A 24,196-nucleotide genomic window follows, 5' to 3' on the forward strand; every position below is an offset into this window, starting at 1 on the left:
GGCAATCCTAGAATCTCTGTGATCCTAGATGCACTGAAGCAAAAATGCTGACTGGCTCATCAATCTCACGCACCTTGCCCACCCCCCACAGCCCAGGCACAGGTCCCACACTGCTTCCTGGCACCTGCAGTGCCCTCTCTTTAAGGGGAGCTCACTGAGTCTTCCCTTCTCCTGGGTGCCTCCAGCAGAGGGGAAGTCTCCCTTCCATTCGCCCAGGGCTCTCTCATGGTACACACTACAGTCTGCCTTGGATTAGAGCCCTGCACGGATGTGATTTTCCCTCCTCCTCTCTTAAACTGTAAGCTCTTAAAGGCTGTGACTGTGTCTCATTTGTCCTTGAGCCTCAGCATCCTTGAGAACAATGCCTGGCACAGTAAAAGGGGTTAATGAGGATTCAGTAAACTGGGCTTATGAATTAATGGGTAAGTAGACAAACACTGTCTCTCCCAGGTGCCAAGGTCTTTGAGCTCTTCTGACACTGGTCTCTAATATTTTTTTTTCTTTTTTCTTTTTGCCCATTTGTCTTTCTGACCAACTCTCAGACACTTACACTTATCAACTCCTCCATCCACTCCACACACACTGAAGCCGTCCCTGGGCTGCGCCTCTGAGGTCTGCTTTCAGAAACAGAGCGCGGCCAGGTTTGCAGGGTTTGCTGGGTGCTACTATGAGCACAGCTACCATAGCTGAAATGCATCTCACAAACACTTATGTGGCACTTACTGTGTGCCAGGTACTGTTCTAAGAGCTCGACACATACTAACTAACTTAACATTCATGACAGCCCTATGGGACAGGTGGTATGCATTCATAGAAATTTAACTCTCAGAGATTGTCTCAAGGTCATTCTTTACCTCTCCAAGGTCCAAGATCATGCCTATGACTGGACTCTTAAGCAAGGCGAACATTATTTTGATGTGTCGTATGTAAATAATGGCCACACATAGTGAACAAGCCTCACCTTACTACCAGGAGACCCAGCTCTGCTAGGTCCTACCTCTGCACTTGGACAAGTCCTTGACCCTTTCAGCCTCAAATAATACAGTGTGCCTCACAGTCCTGCAACAAAGATGCAGTGAGATGACATTACCACACTTGGCACTCAGGAAATATTGAGTTGTCATAAATGAATGTTTTTTAAAACATTTAAAGCAAAATTTTGCAGATCTATAGTTAGCTGATAGGGTGTTGGAGCTGTGGGGTTTCTCAGGCATGGGTTTGAGAAGAGCTGGTTGCAGAGATGGGCATTACATAAGGCGGTGAAGTCATGTTTTCACCCAAGTAAGGGCTGTCAGGTACTGTGGGAGCCACCAGACTCCCGGGATGTCTGCACTGCCATAATGCTCCTCTGCTCAGCTCTGAATCTGCACGTGGTCTCCTGCCAAATTTTGTCTGAAGGACCCACTCCCAAGTCCTCTCTGCATTATGTTTCTTAGAGCACTGCTTTGCATAAGAGTCTCCTTCTTGGAAAAGCTCAACAGAGGGAAAATAGAACAAAAGGGGTTTTGATAGCTTCGGCATAAGCTACCTGAGTGTAGTTGTCAGGGAATGGGAAGATGAGGGCGTGGGCCTGGTGGGAGGGGCACATACCTTTTGGATGAGTTAGATTTGCAGATTCCTCAGAGATGGGCTAAAAATTTCATGTGAAGATGGCCCACAGCCTGACAGATCTGGAAAGAGCTAAAAAATAGGCTACGTGCTTCTCCAGCCTTGCCACTCACACCTGTCTATCTTAGTACAAATTCCCATGGCCTACCTAGTCTGGGGGAGTGTGGCCACCTTTGTTTCCTTCCTTTTCCAGAGGAGGCTGGAGGGACCCCCTACCCATTACCTCCTCTCCCTCCCCTCCTGTTTGTACTTTGCATGGGACACTGGTGTAGAGGGGCTAAGGGATGGAGGCTTTGGTTACTTTAGGAAAGTTTTTCACTTGCTTCCTCAGATCCTTTTGGGTTTCTAGTTTGCAGGTAACTGCTTGCAAAGAAAGCATGTAGAGCATTTCACTGTATTACCTTAACTCGGTGTATGTGTGTGTATGTGTGTGTGGACCTTGTGCACAGTGTGTGTGGCTGCGCTTTCCAAGTACTGTGAGATGCGCTGGTTGCATTGTGATGAATTTGGGGCTTGGACCTCAACCATCTCACAGGGGTGTAGAGGGCTGGACAAGAGGTCACTTCTTTAGGAATGTCTAGGTGCTGAGGTGTGGTGCCTGGGTGGTACCTGGGCTCACAGTGATGTGCTCACAAGTGACCAGTAGATGGTGCTCTAACAACAGGAAAATATGGCTTCTGTCTCCTGGGCTGGAAAGGTTTTCCGAAACTGGTTTCCAATCAGTTATGACCAACTGCTGATTATCTACATCTGCGTTTGTGGGTCTTTAAGTGGACAGTGGAACTAGGGACCCTGGAATCAAAATGCCCAGCATGGTCCCTTATGAAGAGCAGTATGGCAATGACCTGATCTCGGGTTTTTTCTCAGGATCCTCCTTGATCTTGAGGACAGTGGGTGTGTTCCCAGTTAAGCATCATCCCAGCATGGTCCCATGATCAAATTCAACTGGAGGATGGTAAGCACAGCATTCCCATAGGCTTAGCATGATTGTACAGTTTCTTCTCTAGACAATGAATGGTTTGGAATTAGTATTATTACTGCCTAGAAGAGATTAGTATGGGTATATGAAAGTGCCATAAAGTGGAAATCGGAGGATATGTTGGACGTCCAAACTCTGCCTCTTACCAGATGTGGGCCAACTACTTAACGTTCTGAAACTGCTGATTTGTCCACCAAATCAGAGTTATAAAAAATGGGTTGCCAAGCTGAGGACAGAGGTTTAGAATTGGCTTTATGTAAACTGAACACACATAAGGTACTGTTTAGTTATTAAACTTGTAGTCCTCTGGGGTTGGGAGAATGGAGGCATTGGAGAACATGAAAGCAGCTCATGGATCTCAAAAGTTTCAAGAGCTGTGACAGCCCAGATGGGGGAATATGAGCATGTGCTTTGCTCCCTTAGGCCAAGTCCATTCCCAAAGACATTTATGCCATCCTCTTTGCCTCTGTCCTCCTGGGCTGCAAGAATTCTCATCTATAACTCCCGTAGAGGTGCTCATAGTCCTAAGGGTCATCAATATTGCCCCCAACCCATGAATGTGTGATCCCTGTCTCCTCAGAAGGGAGGAAGGCAAGTCACAATCCCGTGGGTCCTCACATTTCCGTGTGTAATAATACCCTGTCTAGCAGCCACAGAGGACACAGGACGTTGTAGAGAGAGGAGTGGGCATGAGTACTGAATCTCTGTTGAGTGGGTGATCTTGAAGACACAAGTCAAGGGTTCCTGATCACCCAAGAACCTCTTCTGGGAGGGAGAACTTTGGCGAGCCCTGCCTCCTCTGAGCAGGAACAAACAGGCCTGCCGCTCTCCAGCCCGCTGAGGCCAGGACACCAAGGAAAGAGGTGAAGTCGCAGTGTGAGAATGAGGTTCATCATTCTAGCCAGTAAGGTTAAAGGATCTAATTTAATCCAAGAAGAGGATGCATTATTTTTGTCATCTGTTCATTATTGTATCCACAGTGACTAAAACAGTGCCTGGTGCTCAAAAACATTTGCCAAATGGAATGATTTGAATGAATCTTGTGCTACGGATTATGGTTCCACCTGAAAGCATGGATTTGATCATTTCTGAAAGCCCTTTCTAATTCTATATATTACAGGGTTACTGAGACAGCCACTTGTGACTGGTTCTCAGTGACTAACGGGATGATGGGACTTCATGGTTCATAGCACCATCTTTCCTTTTCCTTCTGACTAAGTAGGTATTCAGACAGTTAAGGGAGGTAGAACAGGGGAAGGCAGTCATGTGAAAGCACAGGTCTAATTAGAACCGACTCACTTTTCATCGTAATTTGCCTGAAATGGGCTTCCCTGAATCAAAAGGTCAACATGCTGTCCCCAAGGGCAGCAGTGCCTAGTGGGGTGGACATGTTGAGACCATTCCTTTGGTTTTTCCAGAACCCAGAGAATTTCCCTTCACACAGGTACATACATTGTCTCACAGTAGACCCTTGTCAGTGCTCACATGGCCTTGCCCACCCACAGACACATACACCTAGGAACACACGTGCCTGTCACTCAGACACACCTCCCCTCCCACCAGGTCATCTCATGCACAGAGACACTGCCTGTTATAGGAGGGAAGCCAGACTTGCCCAGGATGTGCAAGAGAAGGGGGAGGGAGAAAGCTCCTTCTCTTCCGTTGCTCAGGTGGGAGGATTTGGATAGGACTGTGTGTTGAGGCCAAGGCAGAAAAAAGGGTAAGGTGTGCTCTAGCTGGTGTGGACATGGAAAAGGACAGCTGGTACCTGTCCTTGATCCAAACCATTGAGCTACTTGTGGAGAAGGACTTGGTTGCTAAACTAGGGACTTTCTCTAGGGCTTAGAGTCCACCTTACCCACTTCTGCAGCTCACATACTAATTCTGTTTTTATCTTCATTAATGTGGTGGGTTTGAGGAGGTCAGTGGAGCTGGCTTGGGGGTAGAAATGGGAGTGGGAGGATCCTCCCAATTGTTATGATTTTGAGAAGGGGAGTTTTAGCCCAGAACTCGCCATCTAGGGCCCAGACATCTGGACCACCCTTCCAGGAACAGAGGAGCAGGGCTCTGCTAGAGCCAAATCCAAGAGGCGGCCACAGATCGCACTGTATGGAGAGGGAGGGCAGATACTCTGGCCTGGGAGCTGGCACCAACACCAGAGTGTGGAGCCCCCAGAAGTCCTGGCGTCCCACAAGGGGCCTCCAGGCTGTTAAATGGGGAGTTACTGAGTGGGCACTTCGTCTGTGGAAATCCCTGGGCATCATTTGTGGAGCTTGGGAGGTCCGTAGGAGCGTGAACGCGGCCGGGTGCACGGGGTGCAGGGCGCAAAGGCGTGGACTCCGGGCTACGGCAGCAGGCCAGACAGCGCATTGAGCTGGCCCCTGGACAGAAGGCGCCAGCGCATGCACGCGTGCCCGTGCGCCCCCTCCAGGCCTCTGCTTCTGCAGAGACGCCGCTAGCTGCGCCCGCTCCTCTTCTCTTGGCCTTACTCGGGGACGGCCACTCTTCTCGGACCTTTGCAGAGGTGTTGGCCCTCTCCCCTGTGGCACAATCAGCCAAACCAGTCCCGCATCCCAGGGACCTCCAGACAGCTGGCCAGGGTCCTGCCAGCGTCATCCCCGCCCCTCCAAGCCTCGCCAGCCCCGCCCCCGCTTCCCGCGGAGCCCCCGCGCAGGCCTCGCGGAGCCTCTGCGCTCGGCTCGCTCCCCCCGTCCCCGCCTGCGCCTTGTGCCCCGCTCCGCGCCGAGCCCGCGGCGGGAGTGGAAGAGGAAGACCGAGTCCACTGTAAGCGAGCTGGGCCCTCGGCAGGCCACCGCGGCCGCCGCTGAGCTCCTCTCTGCAACCTGTTCCTCCCGGCCCGGAGCTCGCCGCCCGCCGCCCGCCGCCCGCCGCCCGCCGCCCGCCGCCCGCGCGGCGCCCGCCCTCTCCGGCGCAGCCGCGGATCGCTGTTGCCTGCTGATCGGGGAGGCGGCCGCGGCCGGCGCTCCGGGCGGATGCTGGCACTCGGGCTTCGCTGCTGTCTGGATGCCGCTCAACTTCTCTCCTAGGCGCAGGAGCTTTGAAGTCATTTGTCTCTCTCCGGTTGGATCGACTTCTTATTTTGATATTTTGGGCGTTGCGGTTTACGCAGGAACCTCGATACCGCTCTCCCCCCTCCCTCTCCCTCTTTCAACCTTTGGATGCGTCTGTACTGGCAGATTGAAAGACCCAAGTCTTGGCTGTGGAATTTCTTGGATGGACTTGCAGGGGCTGGTGTTGTCAAGCATGTCACCATAGCCCTGTCCTTGTCTTTTTGTTGTTGGTAAAGTTCTTTTGTTTTCATTTTTTTTTTCCTTCCCCCACTAATAAATCACCAAACTGTTACCTAGCAGGCCGGTACCTGCCTCTCCCAGGACTAGGTGGTTCGTCTGCCAGAAGAGGAGCTATGTTGGAAGAGCAGCCTACTCCACCCCTCTCCTCTCCAGCCCTTGAACGCCACCGCACACTGGCATTTTGAAAAAAAAAATTGCCTCCAGAAACTGAGCACCCCCCAGTCCTCTCCTCCCCCCTTTTTTAACTCCTTGAGGAATGGAGCTTTGCAGAGGTTGTATTTAGATTCAACAGTTCCGAGCGGCGGGGTCGCTGCTGCTGCCTCTCCAAAGAGCTCGCGAGGCTCCCCGGAGGCGGTGGTCCCTCCCGCCCGTCTGGATGCGGCTCTGAGTCTCCGTGTGTCTTTCTGCTTGTTGCTGTGTGCAGGTGTTTGGCCGCGATCACCTTTGTGTGTCTTCTGTCTGTTTAAACTTCAGGATGGCTCGCTTCGGGGAGGCGGTGGTCGGCAGGCCAGGGTCTGGCGATGGAGACTCGGACCAGAGCAGGAACCGGCAAGGAACCCCCGTGCCAGCCTCGGGGCAGGGGGCCGCCTACAAGCAGTCGAAAGCGCAGAGGGCGCGGACTATGGCTTTGTACAACCCCATTCCTGTCCGGCAGAACTGTTTCACCGTCAACAGATCCCTGTTCATCTTTGGAGAAGATAACATTGTCAGGAAATACGCCAAGAAGCTCATCGATTGGCCATATCCTTTCTTGCCCATCATAACTCCCCTCTCTCCCTCTGCATTTCTTGGGTGAGAGGGGAAAACAAGCATGGAATTTATCCCCCATTCCCTTCCTGGTGCCAATTTTCCCCTTTGCTGAAGTGCACTCTTTACTTCGGTGCATCTAAGGGGCAAGCTTGGTGCCATAGAGACCAGTGTGGGCACTAGTGGTTTCCAAGGTAAGACTTTTGGTTTTTGATATTTCCTGTGTGGCAATTTCTAGCATCCCTGGGTGTGGGTTGTTGCGGTTTTGTTTGATTCCCAAGGCCCCCTAGTCCCTTCACATTGAAAGGGTTGCCCTAACCTCAGGGCTTTCTTTCATACTTGCCTCAGAGTCACCCCTTTACTCCCATCCCCACAAGCTGGAGAGAGAACTGCATTATCTGCCTGTAGCAGAGGTCCAGGCTCCAGGAGGGGATTTCTCAGTTCAGAAACTTCAAGACCTCTGGGCCAAAACCCTGTGGACAAATAGATAAAATAAAACAGGCTTTGCCTGGAGACCCAGCTAACTCTGGGGACTAAGTTGAAGTTCCATTGAAAGTAAAGTGAATGAGTGTGTCAGGGGAGGCAGTCTCTAATGACACAGCCCAAACAGCTCAGCTGGAGTTCTCTTCTGAGCCTGGGAAGAGTGGCTCACAGGGTCCCTCCTTTCCTTAGCCCTGAATGGGGTACCCCACTGAGTGCTCTCCCAGTGCCCAGGATCCAGGCAGATCTGCTGGGCCTGAATTCATCTGCTGAAGACTGCAGCAGCTGAGTCCAGAGGTGTGCAAGCAATCTGCCTCTCCCTAGCTCCAAAGCAACTACTCTCCACAGTAAGCTGGTGGGGCGTCTCTGGTGGTGGCAGTGTCAGGGTAAACCGGCATAGGAGCTCCTTTGCAGGTTTAAGCAAGTGCACCAAATGCAGGCTGCTGATTAGGCATCTCACTGCCTGTTCTTCACTGAGAATTTGGGCATCTGTCTGGCAAGATCTTTAGGAATTGGGGCTTGATGGGTGGTGAGGGGGATTAGTAGGAAGCAAGTCAGTGGGGTGATGGTAAATATGGGGATAGCTTGGAGACACGGGACTCTGATGCTTGTGGAGAGAGATTTCTTGGGAAGGATGCACCTGCAAAGGAGGCCCCACCTCTTTTCCCTTTCCTCCCTCCTCCACACCCCCACCCTCCAGGTGTGCGTCACTGAGACAGCTGGAGCCACGCTGGGTCCCTACTGTCAAGGAGGCATGCTGCTAGCTCCCTTCAGGGCCTGGGCATCTCTCTGCTCCCCCAGCCCAGTCTCTGCTCTTCCCCTCCCTCCTCCCTAGTTCCCTGCCTCAGCAGCACCGTGATTGGCTGGCGCCTGGTACTTCCAGGCAGCACCCCTCATTAGAAATGAAGGAGCATCTCTAAGCAGATATTCCTGCTGCTGCACGCACCCTCCCACAGCCACCCCTGGCTGGGCTTCCTCTCCCCTACTCCCCGCACTCCCCTCCCCCTCCCACCCACGCAGAGTGACGGGGCCATTCTGTGTCTGAGTGAAACGCGTGGAGGGTGGGGGTATCGGGGAGGGAAGCAACCGGGTCCCTGCAGCTCCGCCTGCCTTTGCGCTGCACAAAGCACACGGGGCTCATTGTGTGGCACGCTGCGGCCGCAAACACGCCTCCAGCCGGGCTCAGTCCCCCAGCAGGGCCCCTCCCCGCCCGCCCGCTACAGCTCCCTAACATTGCCCACCCTCCGGTGCCGCTTCATCGCGCACCTCTCCCAGGGGCGCGTGTACTCAGACCGGCGCCTGCGTTTCCTCGCGGTAGACAAAGCCGCCCAGCGGTCCCGCGGGTGACAGAGTGTGCCCGCAGTCATTGTTGGCACCTTGGACAGCGCCACCGAACTGCCCGGGAGGCCAGGGCTCCACAGTCACCCAGGTCAGCGCCTCGGGCACTCCCTGCGCGGCGCCTACTCCAGCCACGTGGTCGCTGCTGCTCACGTTTCCTCTCCCGCTGCCAAGCGCCGCCTTCCCGCCAGGGGCGGGAGCGAAAGGGGGGGCTGTGGGCTTTCCCCCCTTTCCTTGTCGCGGCCAGGACGGCCTAAAGAGTCAGAAGGAGCCGAGGGGAGGCCAGGGAGTTCGTTTCGCATACTCAGTGCCTTGGCTGTGAGCCCTCCCCAGTGGTCCCCTCTGTCCCCATGGTTGGAAGTTTCCCAGCGGTTCTACAGCAGGTAGGCGGTTGTAACAGTGTTCAGAGAACATCTGTTAAGGTGTGTAGAGGAGCCTGGTTGGCAGATTTAAAATACACCACGTTTGCTTTTTTTCTCCTGACTGTACAATGTAACCAACATACCTTCCCTCTGGGGGTGACCATGGGGGAACATTGTGTTCCCGTGGGGTCTGCACTTTCTCTAATACCACCCGCATCTAAGTTCCTAGTCTCTCTTCCCTTCCCTTCTAAACACCCAGCTTCCCGAAATACCTTGCTTTTACCTACCTGGAGTCAGGGTGAGATTCGGTTACCTGTCAAGCTTTAGAGTGAGGCTGTCTGGGTTCAAGTCTCCTTCCTTCAGCAGCTCTGTGACCTTGAAAAGCCACTTCATTACTCTGAGACTCAGTTTCCTTATTGGTAAAATGAGGAAGGTGATCATGAGTTAATAAGTATCAAGTTGCTAGAATATTGCCCAGTTGCCTGACAAACACTGGCCATTATTATTAGTGAGGCTCTTCAGAAATCTCAGGATACCTTAAGGGAGGGGTCTTAGTTCCAGGTGAACTAAGTCTTCTAGATTTTTGCTTCTCAAAGACAGCAAGGAACAGCATCCTTATCACCTCTTGATAAAAATTCGGAATCCCAAAGCCCCACTTCAGAGTTACTAAGTCATAATCTGCATCTGAGTAAGATCCCCAGGGGATTCATATGCACATTAAAGTTTGAGAAGCACTTCACTGCTCACTGTAAGAGGCACATTTTGAAAAAAAGAAGGTTCAGAAGACTTGTCAAGACCTGCCTTGAACTGACCTGCGCACTTGCAAGATGCTGGAGGATTTTCAATATTTGGTGTGCTATGCTTTCTGAGACTTATACACCCTTAATAGGCTGCAGAAGGTCTCCAGACTTGGGAACTAATGTGCACCCTTGTGTGCTATTAGTGGTCCCTTAACACTGCATGTTACTCGTCTTTAATCAGATTGGGTGGAAAAGATGAGTTAACTAAAAGGAATGATTTAATTTATACTTGTAGGACTCAAACTTGCAGAGGGTAATGTTATCCAGTTATTAATATGGAAGGTCTAGTTCTTATGGGAAGAAATGCCTAAGATAGCCCAGATTTGGCATGAAAGATGGTGGCATGTCAACAGCCCACTCTGAATGTGTTTCATTTTTCTTGGAAGCGACATCTGCATCGGGAGATAATTTTATTTTCTTATGGCACTCTCTTCTGCAGTGGAGACCATAACCTTTTTGAAAATGCTAATCTGATTTAAAACTTGGTATTACATTTTATATTATGATTCCTCCTTTTCTTTCTTGCTCATCTAGTATTTCTAACAAAAACGTTCTCTTATTCTCAGGGAATTGGCTGCTCTGAATGTCATTCCACGTTCCCTGTGCCATATGCTTACCAGCCTAGCCCTCTGTGCCCAGGCCCAGTTACCCTGTGGACAGACAGGGTCTCCCTCATGGTCTGTGAGATGCCTTGCACTTGTTTGCACTTTGCCAGGTGCTTGGTTGAGGGGAAGGAATGGTATGTCTGACTCAGAGACTGTGCTGGTGATGGCCAAGGGGAGATTTTTCCCTGTGGGTGGTGTGAGTCGTCTCAGCAGGGGAGCACGTTTCCGGTGGAAGTGAACGTGGTTTAAAGTAGGGCAATCACTGGGATGGTGGAGCTCATTACAGCAAACCTGTGGATACTCACCGATGATTTCTTGTTGCAGAGAATTTCATTGTAGCCCCAAAGAACTCTAGCCAGAAGTTATGTGCTGTATTGTGGTGAATTTCCCATTGAAAATTGTCCATTTATTTTGGAGAATTTTGGTGAAGATTACTGAAAACTTTAGTTCCCGCATCTCCCACTTTGGCATGTGCTTTTCTCTTGCTTTGGTTGCCGGAAAATATGCAGCACCTTGCAGGATAGTAGACTGTAATCCTGGCAAGGATTTCGGGCTTGAGGTAACTAATGGATCATGAGTCACAGTACCTTGATTAGGGCAGAGGGTGGCAACTAACAATGACAGAGCCTGTAATTATATCCTATGATCAGATACTGCAGGAAGGTTTCCCATCTGCTGTGTACCTGGCTTCAGATACAGACAGTGAAACAGCCACTGTAACTGGCACCAAGGCTACAGGACAACAGTCTTCATTTTCTAAGGCTCCCAGGGCAGCCTCCAAATGGCCCATTGTCTCTGCCCTTGAAACTCGGTGTGGGTAATGTTTCCTCTGGAACCCAAGCTATGACTTGTGTGGGGACCAGCTACAATTGGCATGCAACCTGGAAATCGACGTGCAGTGAAGGAGTTTGACAGGAATGGCTGACTTGAGGATGGCAACAGGAATATCTTGGATGTGGCAGTTTTGTCTGTTGGCTGGCATGCCATCATCTTCCCTGCAGTGGGTCAGGGCGTATTGTGAATGAAAGGAGGAGGGAAACGCCGAGAACGGGCCTGCTTTTCCTTCTTTTGAAAGATCCAGACTCTAGAATTATTAGCTCCATCCAAAATTGCTTATCTCTTTTCAGCTGTTGCTGTATAAAATGTAGGTGTTTCCTCCCCTCAAACTCTGCTGCTTTCCCCTTCTTTATAGAAACAGCTGGTTTCTTTCCGACTTCATATTCTTGGTTAAAATAAAACTGAGTCAAGATTTGCTAAGCTAGCAGAACCCTTGCAGAACCTCTGACCCCTGTGTTCCCTCAGCAGACCAGTAGCCTCTCTCTGTCATTCCCAGGGCCGCCTGGGAAAGGGCAGCTCCCCAGCCAAAGCCCAGCCAAAGCCCAGCCTTACAATCCAGCCCATCAGAGGCGACTGACCATATTATTTTATCACTGACCACAAAGATGCAACAGAGGGAACCTACACGTGGTTATAATTGACACCTTTCTGTTGACGGCACGAGACCGGCCCTTCCCTTCGCTTTCTCTCTCTCCCCATCTTCCTCTCCACCCTTTCCATCTTTACAGGTCTCCCTCTCTCATCTTTAGGTTCAGGCTTAGTGAATGATTCATTACCCATGTGAGTTTTTCCCAGGACTTTTGGAAAAGGAAGGCCGTTCGTGCTCTTTTTGGATGTGAGCAAGGTATCTTTTGGGGAATTGGGACTGGGACATGAGAAAGGATCCTGGGGGGAAACAATCTCTCTTTTAACAAGCCTTCTCTTGCTTGTTTTTAGAATGACTGCCTCTACCCAGTCCTCTTACATTTGGTGGGTGCCCATAAATATACAGCTACTCCCCTCCCCTATTCAGAGAACGTGGTTAACTAGAAGATATTTATGTCCTCAGGTACTTGCCACTCAGAATCCTCTGGTTGTCGTGGGTCTTCATGCTGGTAAATGCTGAGCCAGTGAGCCAAGAAGCAGGCTCTGTAACCGTTTCTTGTGAAATTCCAGTCAATTCACACAGGAATTTGGAGGGGAAGTAGGCACCAAAATTAGTGTATAGCATCACCCCCCATCCCACCACCACTACCACCAGCACCACATGGCTTCTGAAACAGTCCCTTCGGTAGAGGGATAAATATGCCAGGACCCTGTGTCAGCGCCTCTTTTCCTGAGTATTCTGAACGTGCACAGAGATGACTTGTATGTGGTCACCAGTCATATAGAGAAACATCCACGTGAAAGAGAGACATCAATCGGTTGGTGTACGGGATGACCCTTCAACCAACTGAGCCAAGGCTCCAGCATCACTTTTAATTAAAAACAGAAAGTATAGCACAAAGGTTTCAGCTTCCTCCAGCCTCGTGTTCTCTTATGTTTTAAGCCACTTCAAGGAGATGTCTAATGGTGTATTTGTGCCCACTGAGTGCCCCAAGAATGTTTACCTAGTTTTCCATTTCCTGCATCTTTGGCCAATCTTTGTGAACTCTTGACCCATAATTGCCCAGGTCCAGGAGAACAGCACTGAATGACTTTAAAACACGTCAGTTCCCTAAGACAGCCCTATCCTGCAGAGCATTGGGCACTTCTTAGGAGCTTCTTCTCTTACTGTATTTTGAGTTCCAAGTTTGTAGGACTAAACAGTTCCACTCTTAGCCTTCTTGAATATTGAAGAAAAAAGACCCATTTTTAAAGTAGTTCATCCGGAGGCAGATGGTCAGAGTTTGGGATTATAACTCCAGGCTAAGCTCCAGTTACAGACTCCAGTGTTCCAGCCACCTGAGGGCTCCAGGGAAAGGCCCTGCCTGGCACCTGTGCTGAGTGTGGAGTGTGGTCTTTTTTGCTGTAGCAGGTTGATTTGGATTGCTGTTGGTTGCAATTCCGCATAGTTTTGGTACTTTTTCACCCCTGCAATTGGTCTTGCTGCATTTAGTTCCCTGACTCCCTGGAGAATTTGGAAAGCCTGTTTCAGAGGTATTCATTGGCTTTCTGGAAGGTTGTGTCCTTGAAGCCAGGGGGTGGGGGTGGGGCAGGGTATCTTTTTGACTCCCTCTTTCAACACCATCTCCTTCCCCAGAGGGTTGAAAAGCACTCCGCTGAGCAGTGGGTAACAAGTTAGAGTCACTGTCCGGGACCTGAAGATGCTTGTCAGGGATCGGGGATCAGGAGCTGGTATCATTTCCGTGGCTGAGGCACAGGGTTCTGGGAGTCGCCTCCTGGGCCCAGGGAAGAGGCTCTGAAAAACAGCACAAGGGGGAAATTAGTCCTCAGAAGTCTTTTCCAGCCTTTAGCTTAGCGGGAGGCTTGAAGTTTTTCAAACTTTCCATGCCTCTCTCTCAATTTCCACACCATTGTCTCATGGGGCTGGTCAGAGTCAAAAAGCATGAAATGGATTTTCAACAGTCACTCACTAATGTCCTGGCAGTTTTCAGCTGTGTGCTATTGGGAACGCTTTTGCCACTGTTCTGTCAGCGACTTCTCTTTAGAACAGGTGATTTTCTTTATTGAATTTATTGGGGTGACATTGGTTAATAAAACCATACAGGCTTCTAGTGTACAACTCAATAAAACATCATCTTCATATTGCATCATGCACTCACCACCCCAAGTCAAGTCACTTTCCGCCACAATTTATCCCCCCTTTACCCTCTCCCACCTTCTCCCACTCCCCTTTCCCTCTGGCAATCACCATACAGTTATCTGTGTCTGGTTTTTTGTTTGTTTTTGTTTTTTGCTTGATTCTGCAGCTTTTTCACCCAGCCTCCCAAACCCCCTCCCCTCTGACAGCTGTCAGTCTCTCCTCTGTATCTATGACTCCGTTTCTATTTTGTTTATTTATTTTGTTCATTACATTCCACATATAAGTGAGATCCTGTGATATTTGTCTTTCTCTGACTGGCTTATTTCATTTAGCATAATAATCTCCAGTTCCATCCATGCTGTCACAAAAGCTAAAATTTCCTTCTTTTTTATGGCTGAGTTGTATTCCATTACAGAAATGAACCACAGCTTTTTTATCCACACATCTACTGATTGATGGGCACTTGGGCTGCTTCCAGATCTTGGCTATTGTAAATAACTCTGCAGTGAACATAAGGGGTGCATACATTGTTTTGAATTAGTGTTTCCAGTTTCTTCAAATATATTCCCAGAAGTGGGATCACTGGGTCATAAGGCAGTTGCATTTTAATTTTTTAAGGGAACTCCATACTGCTTTCGGTGTGGCTGCACCAATCTGCATTCCCACCGACAGTGCATTATGGTTCCCTCTTCTCCACATCCTTGCTAGCATTTGTTATTTGTTGATTTATTGATGCTAGCCATTCTGACAGGTGTGGTTTTAATTTGCATTTCTCTGATGATTAGTGGCATTGAACATTTTTTCATATGTCTGTTGCCCATCTGTGTGTCCTCTTTGGGAAGCTGTCTCTTAAGGTCCTTTGCCCATTTTTTATTTTATTATTTTTATTTATAAAAAACATGTCTTTATTTTATTTTATTTTTAAATATATCTTTATTGATTTCAGAGAGAGGAAAGGAGAGGGGGAGAGAGAGAGAGAGAGAGAGAGAGAGAGAGAGAGAAACATCAGTTATGAGAGTGTCATTGATCGGCTTCCTCCTGCACACCCCCTAATGGGCATTGAGCCCGCAACCCAGGCATGTGCCCTGACCGGGAATCGAATCATAATCTCCTGGATCCTAGGTCGATGCTCAACCACTGACCCATGCTGGCCAGGCCTTTGCCCATTTTTTAATTGGATTGTTTGTTTCTTGGTGTTGAGTTGTGTAAGTTCTCTATAAATTTTGCAAATTAACCCCTTTTGAGATGTATCATTGGTGAATATGTTCTCCCATTCAGTGGGTTGTCCTTAGGTTTTTTTGCTGTGCAAAAGCTTTTTAGTTTGATGTAGTCCCGTTTGTTTAATTTTTCTTTTGTTTCCCTTGCCTGAGGAGATAATGTCAGAAAAAATATTGGCATGAGAAATGTCTGAGCTTTTACTGCCTATGTTTTCTTCTGAGATTTTTATGGTTTCAAGACTTACATTTAAGCCTTTAATCCATTTTGAGTTTATTCTTCTGTATGGTATAAGGAGTTGGTCTGGTTTCCTTTTTTTGCATGTACCTGTCCAGTATCCCCAGCACCATTATTGAATAGACTGTCTTTACCCCACTGTATGATGTTGGCTGTGGGTTTGTCATATATGGCCTTTATTACGTTGAGGTATGTTCCCTCTATTCCCACTTTGCTGAGAGGTTTTATCATGGGTGCTGGATTTTATCAAATGCTTTTTCTGCATCTATTGATATGATCATGTGATTTTTCTACCTCATTTTGTTTATGTGGTGTATCACATTTATTGATTTGCGAATATTGTATCCACCTTGCACACCTGGAATAAATCCCACTTGATCATGATGTATGATCTTTTTAATGTATTGCTGGGTCTGGTTTGCTAATATTTTGTTGAGGATTTTAAAGCATCTACAGTCATGAGGGATATTAGCTTATAATTTTCTTTCTCTGTAGTGTCTTTATCTGGTTTTTGACTTAGCATAATGCTGGCATCATAAAATGAGCTTGGGAGTCTTCCCTCCTCTTGAATATTTTGGAATAGTTTGAGAAGAATATGTGTTAGTTCTTCTTGAATGTTTGGTAAAATTCACCTGTGAAACCTTTCAGGACTTTTAATTGCTGGGAGGCTTTTGATTACTGCTTCGATTTTATTAGTTGTAATGTATCTATTGGATTTTGTGATTCCTCCTGATTCAGTTTTGGAAGGTTGTATGTTTCTAGGAATTTACCCATTTCGCCCAGGTTGTTTAATATTTTGACATATAATTGTTCATAATATTTTCTTACAATCTTTCGTATTTCTTTGGTGTCAGTTGTTACTTGTCCTCTTTCATTTCTGATTTTATTTGGGTCCTCTCTCTTTTTTTCTCAATGTGTCTGGTTAAATGTTTGTCAATCTTGTTTATCTTTTCAGTGAACCAGCTCTTGCTTTCATTGATCTTTTGTATTTTTTTTTAGTGTCTGTGTCTTTTATTTTCACTCTAATCTTTATTATTTCCTTCCTTCTACCTATTATGTGCCTAGTGTTGCACTGACCTGGACCTGTAGGACCCCGTGTAGCCCCAGTGTGATGAGAAAAGGTGTCAAAGAGGTAGTGAGGGCACTGGCTGGCTGGGAGGAGATTGCAGGGTCATTTCATCTGGAAGTTGTAAAAGACAAGCTTTTCCTACTTCACAGTTATGCTAAGGATCATTCCAGGTCTGTGTAACCCAACACAAGCTGTGAAAAAAGTACACTGTGTTTGTTGCTATCTGGCATTTTGTTATACAGAACTCTTTATTATTTGGCACCCACAGATCTGTAGTATAATAACAAATGAGATGTGTACCGATGGCCCCGAGGTAGCAAAAATGCCTAGTGCTTTCTGAATATCGCCAGTGAAGCATTCACTACATTATGTTCAACATGGTTTGAGCAGCGTGTGCACTTTATTGTATTCATAGCTTTCGCAAATTATAATCCATATTGATTATATAAAGTAGCTCTTTAGCACTTTTTTGTTGTTGTTAAATTAACCAAAGCATTCTTCTCCAGCTACACCAGATAATAGAAGAATCTTTGCCTTGTTGTAGAAATCATCCTTTCTTCCGCTCTAGAAATACTATAGGACCCAGAGATGAATCCTGGTACAGTTGTCATATTGCCATGTGGTGGTTGGGACAAAGTCATTATTTTTAAATGGATGGATAGCTCAGTAGGCCTTAGATTTGCTGGGTTAGTTCTCCAGCTGCTAAGCTGTATAGCATCTGACTGAGTGTGCATGTTTCTGTAGGCTAATGTTGAAAATGAACCACCAGGATTTCTGAGAGAGCTTCCAATAGGCATCTCAGCAAGAGGTTGAGGTACCTTCCCCAACTTGATTGAATTATCCACCTTTTGTGCCTTGCTGTTTCCATGCTTTTTGATACCCCAATCTCTTTTCTTCTTGATCAAGGTCAGGGGATGTGCATGCAAGCCCTTTATGAACATACTAGATATTAGTACTAGTGTTAATGTTGACAGAGATTGTAGATATCTAACATTTATTATTTACTAGGTGCCAATTTATTGTTCTTAGTGCATCCCATGTGCTATTGCGTTTATTCCTACAGAGATATGCATTCCATTTTCTATATCTCACAGTTGGGGGGATTAAGGCCTGGAGATTGGTTAACTCATTTGCCCATTTACATAGCGAGTGAGAACTAGAGGCCTGATCATAGCCCGTGCTCTCAACCACCGCAGCTAGGTGGTCTTCCCACGAGTCTCTATGTCTCTTCTCAAAGTTACTGGGTTTACATTTTTTAAGGTAAATTTTAAAACATCTACATCAGAACCTCTTTTTCGTTGTATGTTTGTACTGCTGATTTTGTACCAATATCGTCCCTGAGGACTCATTGGATTTATAACCCAGAAAAAATATCTTCAGGCACAACAATGGTACAGAATTTTCCCAGCAACCTTTTGATAAAAATGGATCAGATATTCAAAACCATCAACCTGAAACAAGCTCACTTGATTTTGTTTTTGTTGGTACATAAGTGGTAGCCAGAAGGTTCCGATATCTCGTTTGGGATGTATGGAAGGATCCCTCCTAGAGTCCCAGCTTGAACTCTGGGCAGCTATCTTCTTAGGGGTTGCCAGCCTCCTAGCTGACTACTCCCTTTCTGTGCAGGTTGGTGGGTATTTAGTGTCTCCATCTTTGTTCTGTCAGAGAAGGGAGTCAGGGTTGGGATCCGTGAACTGCTGCGGAAGATTCTGAAAGAATTGGAGGGATGTGACAGGGAGGCATGAACTCTCCATGTCTTGGAGCCCTTGGACCCCTGCCTAATGAGCCTGATGAAGGTCATCTGACCAGGACACTAGAGGACATTTTAGCTGAGGAAGCTGCACAGTGGTGTGGATGTGACTGGAGCTCTAAGGTGTGCCCCTTGGTTTCTGGAGACCAGGGAGAAGGCTCAAAAGAAATTAGGGAGTGGGCCTAAAAAAAAATAAAAAATAAATAAAAGGAACTGCCTCTTCTTTCTGCTAACTTTGGATTGTATTTGCATGGGAATTTGTGTTTATGAAATAACTGAGCCATATGGATGCTCAGGGATGCATGTGTTCTGGTCTGTTGATACGAGGAGCAGTTGAAGGGTGTGGGCTTGTCTGGAGGTGGGGTGGGTGGTAACATGAGGAGGGGGCACTTCTGGGGAACATGGGCCGATGTAAATTCAGAAGATCTGGGCATTTTGGCAAGATGATGCTCCCTTGTCATAGATCCTTGTGTATGTATGTATTTGTTTATTTTTGAGATCACCATCTGCCCTTCCTCCCACAAAGTTCTATGGATAAGGGTGTTACATCTTCTCTGGGTAACTTCTTTCCCTGATGATGACTAGAGAGAAACAGACAAATGCCCACCCTGCGTGCACAGGCTCGGAAAGACTGAGCTCACTTCTGTCACAAACATCAGTAGACAGGCTCAAAAGAGCAAAGCAAAGGAATTGATTTGGGGAAATGAGAACTGTACGACAGCTTTCCGCATTTCCACTGTGAACGAGGCTGGGGTCGCGACAATGCTGCACAGCGATCAGGTTGATCACCTCTCTTGTTTTTTTACCTTCACGTATTTTTGCCATGTGATTTCCCCAACGTTCTTTAGGATCCATGGTCCAGGCCTGGAGAGTCATCCACTCCTCAGTATGTATCCCTAGAGGGGACAGAGGCACTAACCTTTAATGAATGCTTCTTGTGTGGTTGGCACTCTACAGGGTGCTTTAGAGACATAGAGCATTTAACGCAGCCCTGTGTTCTCATTTTATTGGTGATTAGCCCAGGGTCACAGGTAGATGTGGTCTGATGGACTCTATTGGCTGTTTTCTTCCCAGTACCGCACTGCCTCAGGTCAGACCAGGAGACTAGCAGGTACTGTTCCCTTGTTAGGATGACACTGTGGACTGCTTGCTGTGTCTGTAGCACCCACTGCATAGGAGACTCAATCCCTGGAGGAGTCAAGGGCCGATAGATGGGAGAAGAGCAAGATCTCTGGTCATCATGAACTGGGTCTGATGCATCTTGCTGGGCGTCATTGGAATGGGAGCTTGAGTTGGAATCGGGGGCCTCTGCTGTGTTGTCCTCCCTGCACCGAAAGCTCCACTGTCACCCTTTCTTTGTCACTCGGCACAGGACCTTTGATTTAGAAATGCCCGTTCTCCCCCTTTTATGAAAATTTGTTAACATTTTCTTAGTATCATTAGCACGTAAAGCCCATTTCCTTTTTTCCAGCCTTCCAAGAATCTATCCTAGGCCCTCTTTCCAGGGCACCCGCAGTGTGGCGTGGAGGAGCCAACGTTAATGACGTTTTCGTGGACTTTCACCTTCCTCAGTGCTTCTGCCTTTGCAGCTTGTTAAGGAAATGGGTGTCGGGCGCAGAAAATACTTTAGTGTCCAAATAGCGTGGAAAAGGCTTGCCGTAGGTCTATGGCGAAGCAGCCTTATGTTCACCCGCAGGCCACCGTTATGAGGATTCCGAGCTATCATTAACTGGCCCTTAGAGGTGTTTCTAGCCAGTACAGCTTGTCATGGAGCTCCTATTCTTTTTTTTTTTTTTTTCTTTTCTTATTTTTAAAAATTTTATTATTGTTTAAAATATTACAGATGTCCCTTTTTCTCCCCAATGACCCATTCCACCCCATTCCTTCCCCCTCCCCAGTCCCTCTCCCCATCATTGTCCGTGTCCTTGGGCTGTGCATATGTGCAGATAAATTCTTTGGTTACTCTCTCCCCCTCCACCCACCCGCCCTCCTCCATCCCTCCGACATTCATCAGTCTCATCCATGCTTCCATGTCATTGAATCTATTCTGTTCATCAGTTTATTAAGTTCTTTAGATTCCACGTATAAGCAAGATCATGTGATATTTGTCTTTTGCTGCCTGGCTTATTTCACTTAGCATAATATTCTCCAGGTGGAGCTCCTATTCTTGAAGACTTAGTAATATTGCCATTGACTTAGATACTTTAAAGGTATTCCTAGGTGTGGCAGGATTTCCATTTTGAATGTTATTGTTGGATGTCCTTGGTAGTAGCTTCACCAAAACCGGTTTCTCTCAGTTGTAATCATGGGTGCTCCTTTTTCCTCCCTGACTTCCCTTCTCATCATGTTACCTATGAGCACCACAGAATAATGGAATATGAGAGTTACAGGGACTTAAGAGAAACTCTAATCGAACTCTCAGTTTTCTGTAAGGAAGCTGAGAGCCAGGGAGGTTAAATGACTGACCACAGGTCTCTCAGTAAATAACAAAGCAGGGGCTGGAACCCAGGGCTCCTGGCTCTAAGCCCAGGGCTACTTTTGACCACATTTGCTCTTTTCTTTCCTCAGTACCCTTTCTCTGCACACTCACCTTTCTTCTAGCCCCTCATCCTCTCCTGGGCCTTGCTTATCCTTTTATTAGTTAGCAAGTATATATTTTTGGTGTTTCACTTGGGTTGGGAGGCTGGATATAGGGATCATGATGAATAAGAAAACATTTAAGAAAAAAATAGGAATGTACCCCAAAACAGCAGAATATACTTTTTTTTTTCTCCAAGTGCACATGGAACATTTTCTAGGATAAACCACATGTTAGGACACAAAACAAGTCTCAATAAATTTAATTAGATTGACATCATATCATGCATCTTCTCTGGCCATATTGGTATTAAAATGGAAATCAATCACAAGAAATAAACTGAAAAACACGCAAAGATGTGGAGGCTAAATAATGTGTTACTGAACGGTGACTAAGTTAACAATGAGACCAAGGAAGAAATCAAAAGGTAACTTTAAACAAACGAAAATGAGAACACACAGTACAGTATACAGGTGATCAATTACAGAATTGTACACCTGAAACCTATATAATTTTCTTAACCAATGTCACCCCAATAAATTCAATAAAAGTAATACAAATAAATGAAAAAGAAAAATTAGGAATGAATAGGAGAAGAAGAATTTGAGGAGTCAGCCAGCACAGATCCAAAGAAAATGGGAAACAGTGATTCAGAACAATAGCTAATGTTCTCCTCTTCAAAAAATGTTGCTGGAAAGAATCCCTTGTGAGTCTCCAGAGAACTCGATGAAATCATAGTGCTGCACTCAACAGGCTTCTACCCAGCATAATGCCAAGGTCACATCTCTGCAGATGGAAGAATGGGTGCTCAGGCAAGCACTGCCAAAAGTATCTGGACTCTTCAGTGGCCCTAAGGAAGGTAAACCATCGAGACCCTACATTAAGAGAGACTCTCCTGAGATGAGGAAGAGATTCTTCTGGGATGGAGGAAGTAAACTCAGAAAGATCCCTTTCTTTTAGAACCCTCAATTCAAGCAAGAAGCCAGGGAGTTTTATTTGGTTGCTCTGATAATAGGTTCCTAAGCTTTGCAGGGCGTGAGGCTGAGTGTCCAGAGAGGTTTCCAGTCCTGGCTCTAGAAAAGTTTTATTCCTCCTCTGCTTTCGGTATCTACATCTGTAAAATGAATGTGTTCCAGTAGTTAATTGAATGCTAAGGCATCTTTCCATTCTTGCTGTTGTGTCTCTGGGCTTCTCCTTTCCTTGGTTGTTATGTCACCTCAGTTGAGGGCACCATTAGCTTTCATTGTCTCCAGCATGCAAAGCAGTGTTCTTTCCCTTGGCTGCACTTTGCAATCAGCCTAGAGTCCTTCCTTCTAGAAATGCTGATGCCGTTATGGTTGTAGCTGAGACAAATTAATTCAGAAGTTTTGGAGATGGGATACCTGTATCCTCAATTTTTAGAGGCTTCCCAGGTGATTATACTGTGCAGCCAAGGCTGAGATCCACTGATTGAAGTATGAGCTTTTTACCTGATTTGTTTCTTTGGTTTGTGCTTTCATCACGTGTCCTGGCTGATTCATCTCAGTTCCTTTGCAGGCTACAGTGAAATAGCAGGAGTCCCCTGGGCATTCCCAAATTCAGCCTGAGAGAATGGGGTGGTTAATTCTTATGTTTCACAGCACCAGCAAACCATTCACCTATGACTGCTTCTGGCACACACTCAGCTGCTCAGGTACCAGCCTTCTGCGATAAGGGTGATGCTGTAGACTTTATGAACTCAAGTTTAGCTAAGGGGACAACTTGAGGCTAAGGGACAGAGGGAATCATGTTATCCCAGGGGCCCTTGAGCAAGTGACTGAAGACTCACTGACCTTGCTTCCTACCCGTTTGTTAACTAACCCATGTGCATTTGAGGGTTGATCCAGCTCGACTACTATCAAATACAGGAATTTCTTCCTCAATATCCTTAATGGGCTCCAGAGACACGGAACTTACAGTAAGCAGTGTGCTGGGACTGGCTAGTCCCAGCTCTTGGATGTCCATTGTGTCTGTCTCTTCCCAGCTCCATGCACATTGATGTCAAGGTGGTAGCTTGAAATTGGCCAGGGAGAGAGTATTTATACTCCAGAAACTGCCAAATGCTACACATCAGGGCTTTTGTCTCTTTGGAGAGGCTGGGTGGTAAACATTTTAGTACAACACTTAGTTTATTACTTAACAAAATATGTAGTCCATTCACCTGTTGGAACGGTGTGTGCCCCAGTCTGCCTACGGGTGGGTATCCCACCCTTTGGTCTAAGTCTTACCCTCTGGAATAACTTAGGCCACATCTAACCCCCCTATTACAAGCTAGTCCTTCAGATATTTGCAAACAGATACGAGGTCTCTCTCAAGTGTTCCCTTTCCAAGCTGAATATCCTTCATGCCTTCTACATTTTCTCATGTGGCTTGGGGCTCAGTGGATATCCTTGAAAACTGGGGTACAGCTGCAGGGTTTTCAAAGGAAAACAGAAATTCTCTAGGAGATGATCTGTGGACTCTCACAAAAGGCTTTTCATTTTCTCTGTATATTCAGAGCCCTGTCTGATGCCCCATGAAGTGAGCGTTGGTACAAACTAGGGTGTAGTCTTGGGTGTGACTGCTGATTGCAGCCCACACTCTTCTTTCCCGAAAATGCACGTTGCTGCCAGAACTCTTGATGGGCTTGAATTCATCAGAGTGTCATCAAAACACAGAGCCTGGTTTCTGAAACAGGTAATTTTCCCACTGCTGCTTTGTTTTCTTCCAGAGGCCTTTGATATTCCCCTTTGCTTTCTTCCCATTCCTGTACCGGTCAATCATTTGTCTCCTGATCACTGAAACCGTGATTCAGTCAGACACATAAAAAGTGAATTTGTTAAGACTTATCCAGCTGACTGTAACTGAGGCTGAAATTGAGGCAGTGGGTGCTATATTCATGCCTCCGAGCTGCCACTGCCCACCCTGCCTTTTGCAGTTGGGGTCGGATGACCTGGACTTGACCTCAGTCAGTTAAGCAAAGTAGCACTAATGTGAATTTCTTTTCAGTTGTTTTGTATAGAGGACAGGGACATGGGAGTCAGATGGGGATTCTTTGGTCTAAAAGCAGTGCAAGTTTGCCCGGCCAGGCGTGGCTCAGCGGTTGAGCGTCGACCTAGGATCCAGGCTATTGGGGTTCAATTCCCGGTCAGGGCACATGCCTGGGTTACGGGCTTGATCCCCAGTTGGGGGCGTGCAGGAGGCAGCCGATCAATGACTTTCTCTCATCATTGATGTTTCTATCTCTCTCTCCCTTTCTCTCTCTGAAATCAATAAAGATATATTTAAAAAAATTTTAAAGCAATGAAAGTTTGAATGCAGTGTTAAAATCAATATTCAAAGAGTAATGATGCTCGGGATCTTTTGTTTTGTGTAACTGAATCCATTGACCTCCCTAAGAGCAGCGGACAGTGCTGGCCAACAGAAAGCCTGGGTCTCTGCCTCTTTGCTGTGTCCTCATTATTGCTTTTATTGCCTTTTATTCATTAGGATTTAAGTTTTAGAAGTAGGTGTAATGGCATTACCATCTTCTTGACAGCCAGAGAGAGGGAGAATGTG

The 24,196-nt window shown here is 47.1% G+C and overlaps 1 protein-coding gene across 1 annotated transcript in view; it reads left to right on the top strand.

Moving 5' to 3' along the window:
• CACNA1E (calcium voltage-gated channel subunit alpha1 E) overlaps positions 1 to 24,196 on the top strand; it is a 351,537-nt gene that overhangs the window by 100,118 nt on the left and 227,223 nt on the right. The window contains exon 3 of the mRNA XM_081120447.1: positions 6,373 to 6,639. Coding sequence (XP_080976573.1) covers positions 6,373 to 6,639 — 267 coding nt within the window. The remainder of the gene's footprint in view (positions 1 to 6,372; positions 6,640 to 24,196) is intronic.

Source organism: Miniopterus schreibersii, assembly GCF_964146895.1.
Source record: "Miniopterus schreibersii genome assembly, chromosome: 19".
Classification (NCBI taxonomy): domain Eukaryota; kingdom Metazoa; phylum Chordata; class Mammalia; order Chiroptera; family Miniopteridae; genus Miniopterus; species Miniopterus schreibersii.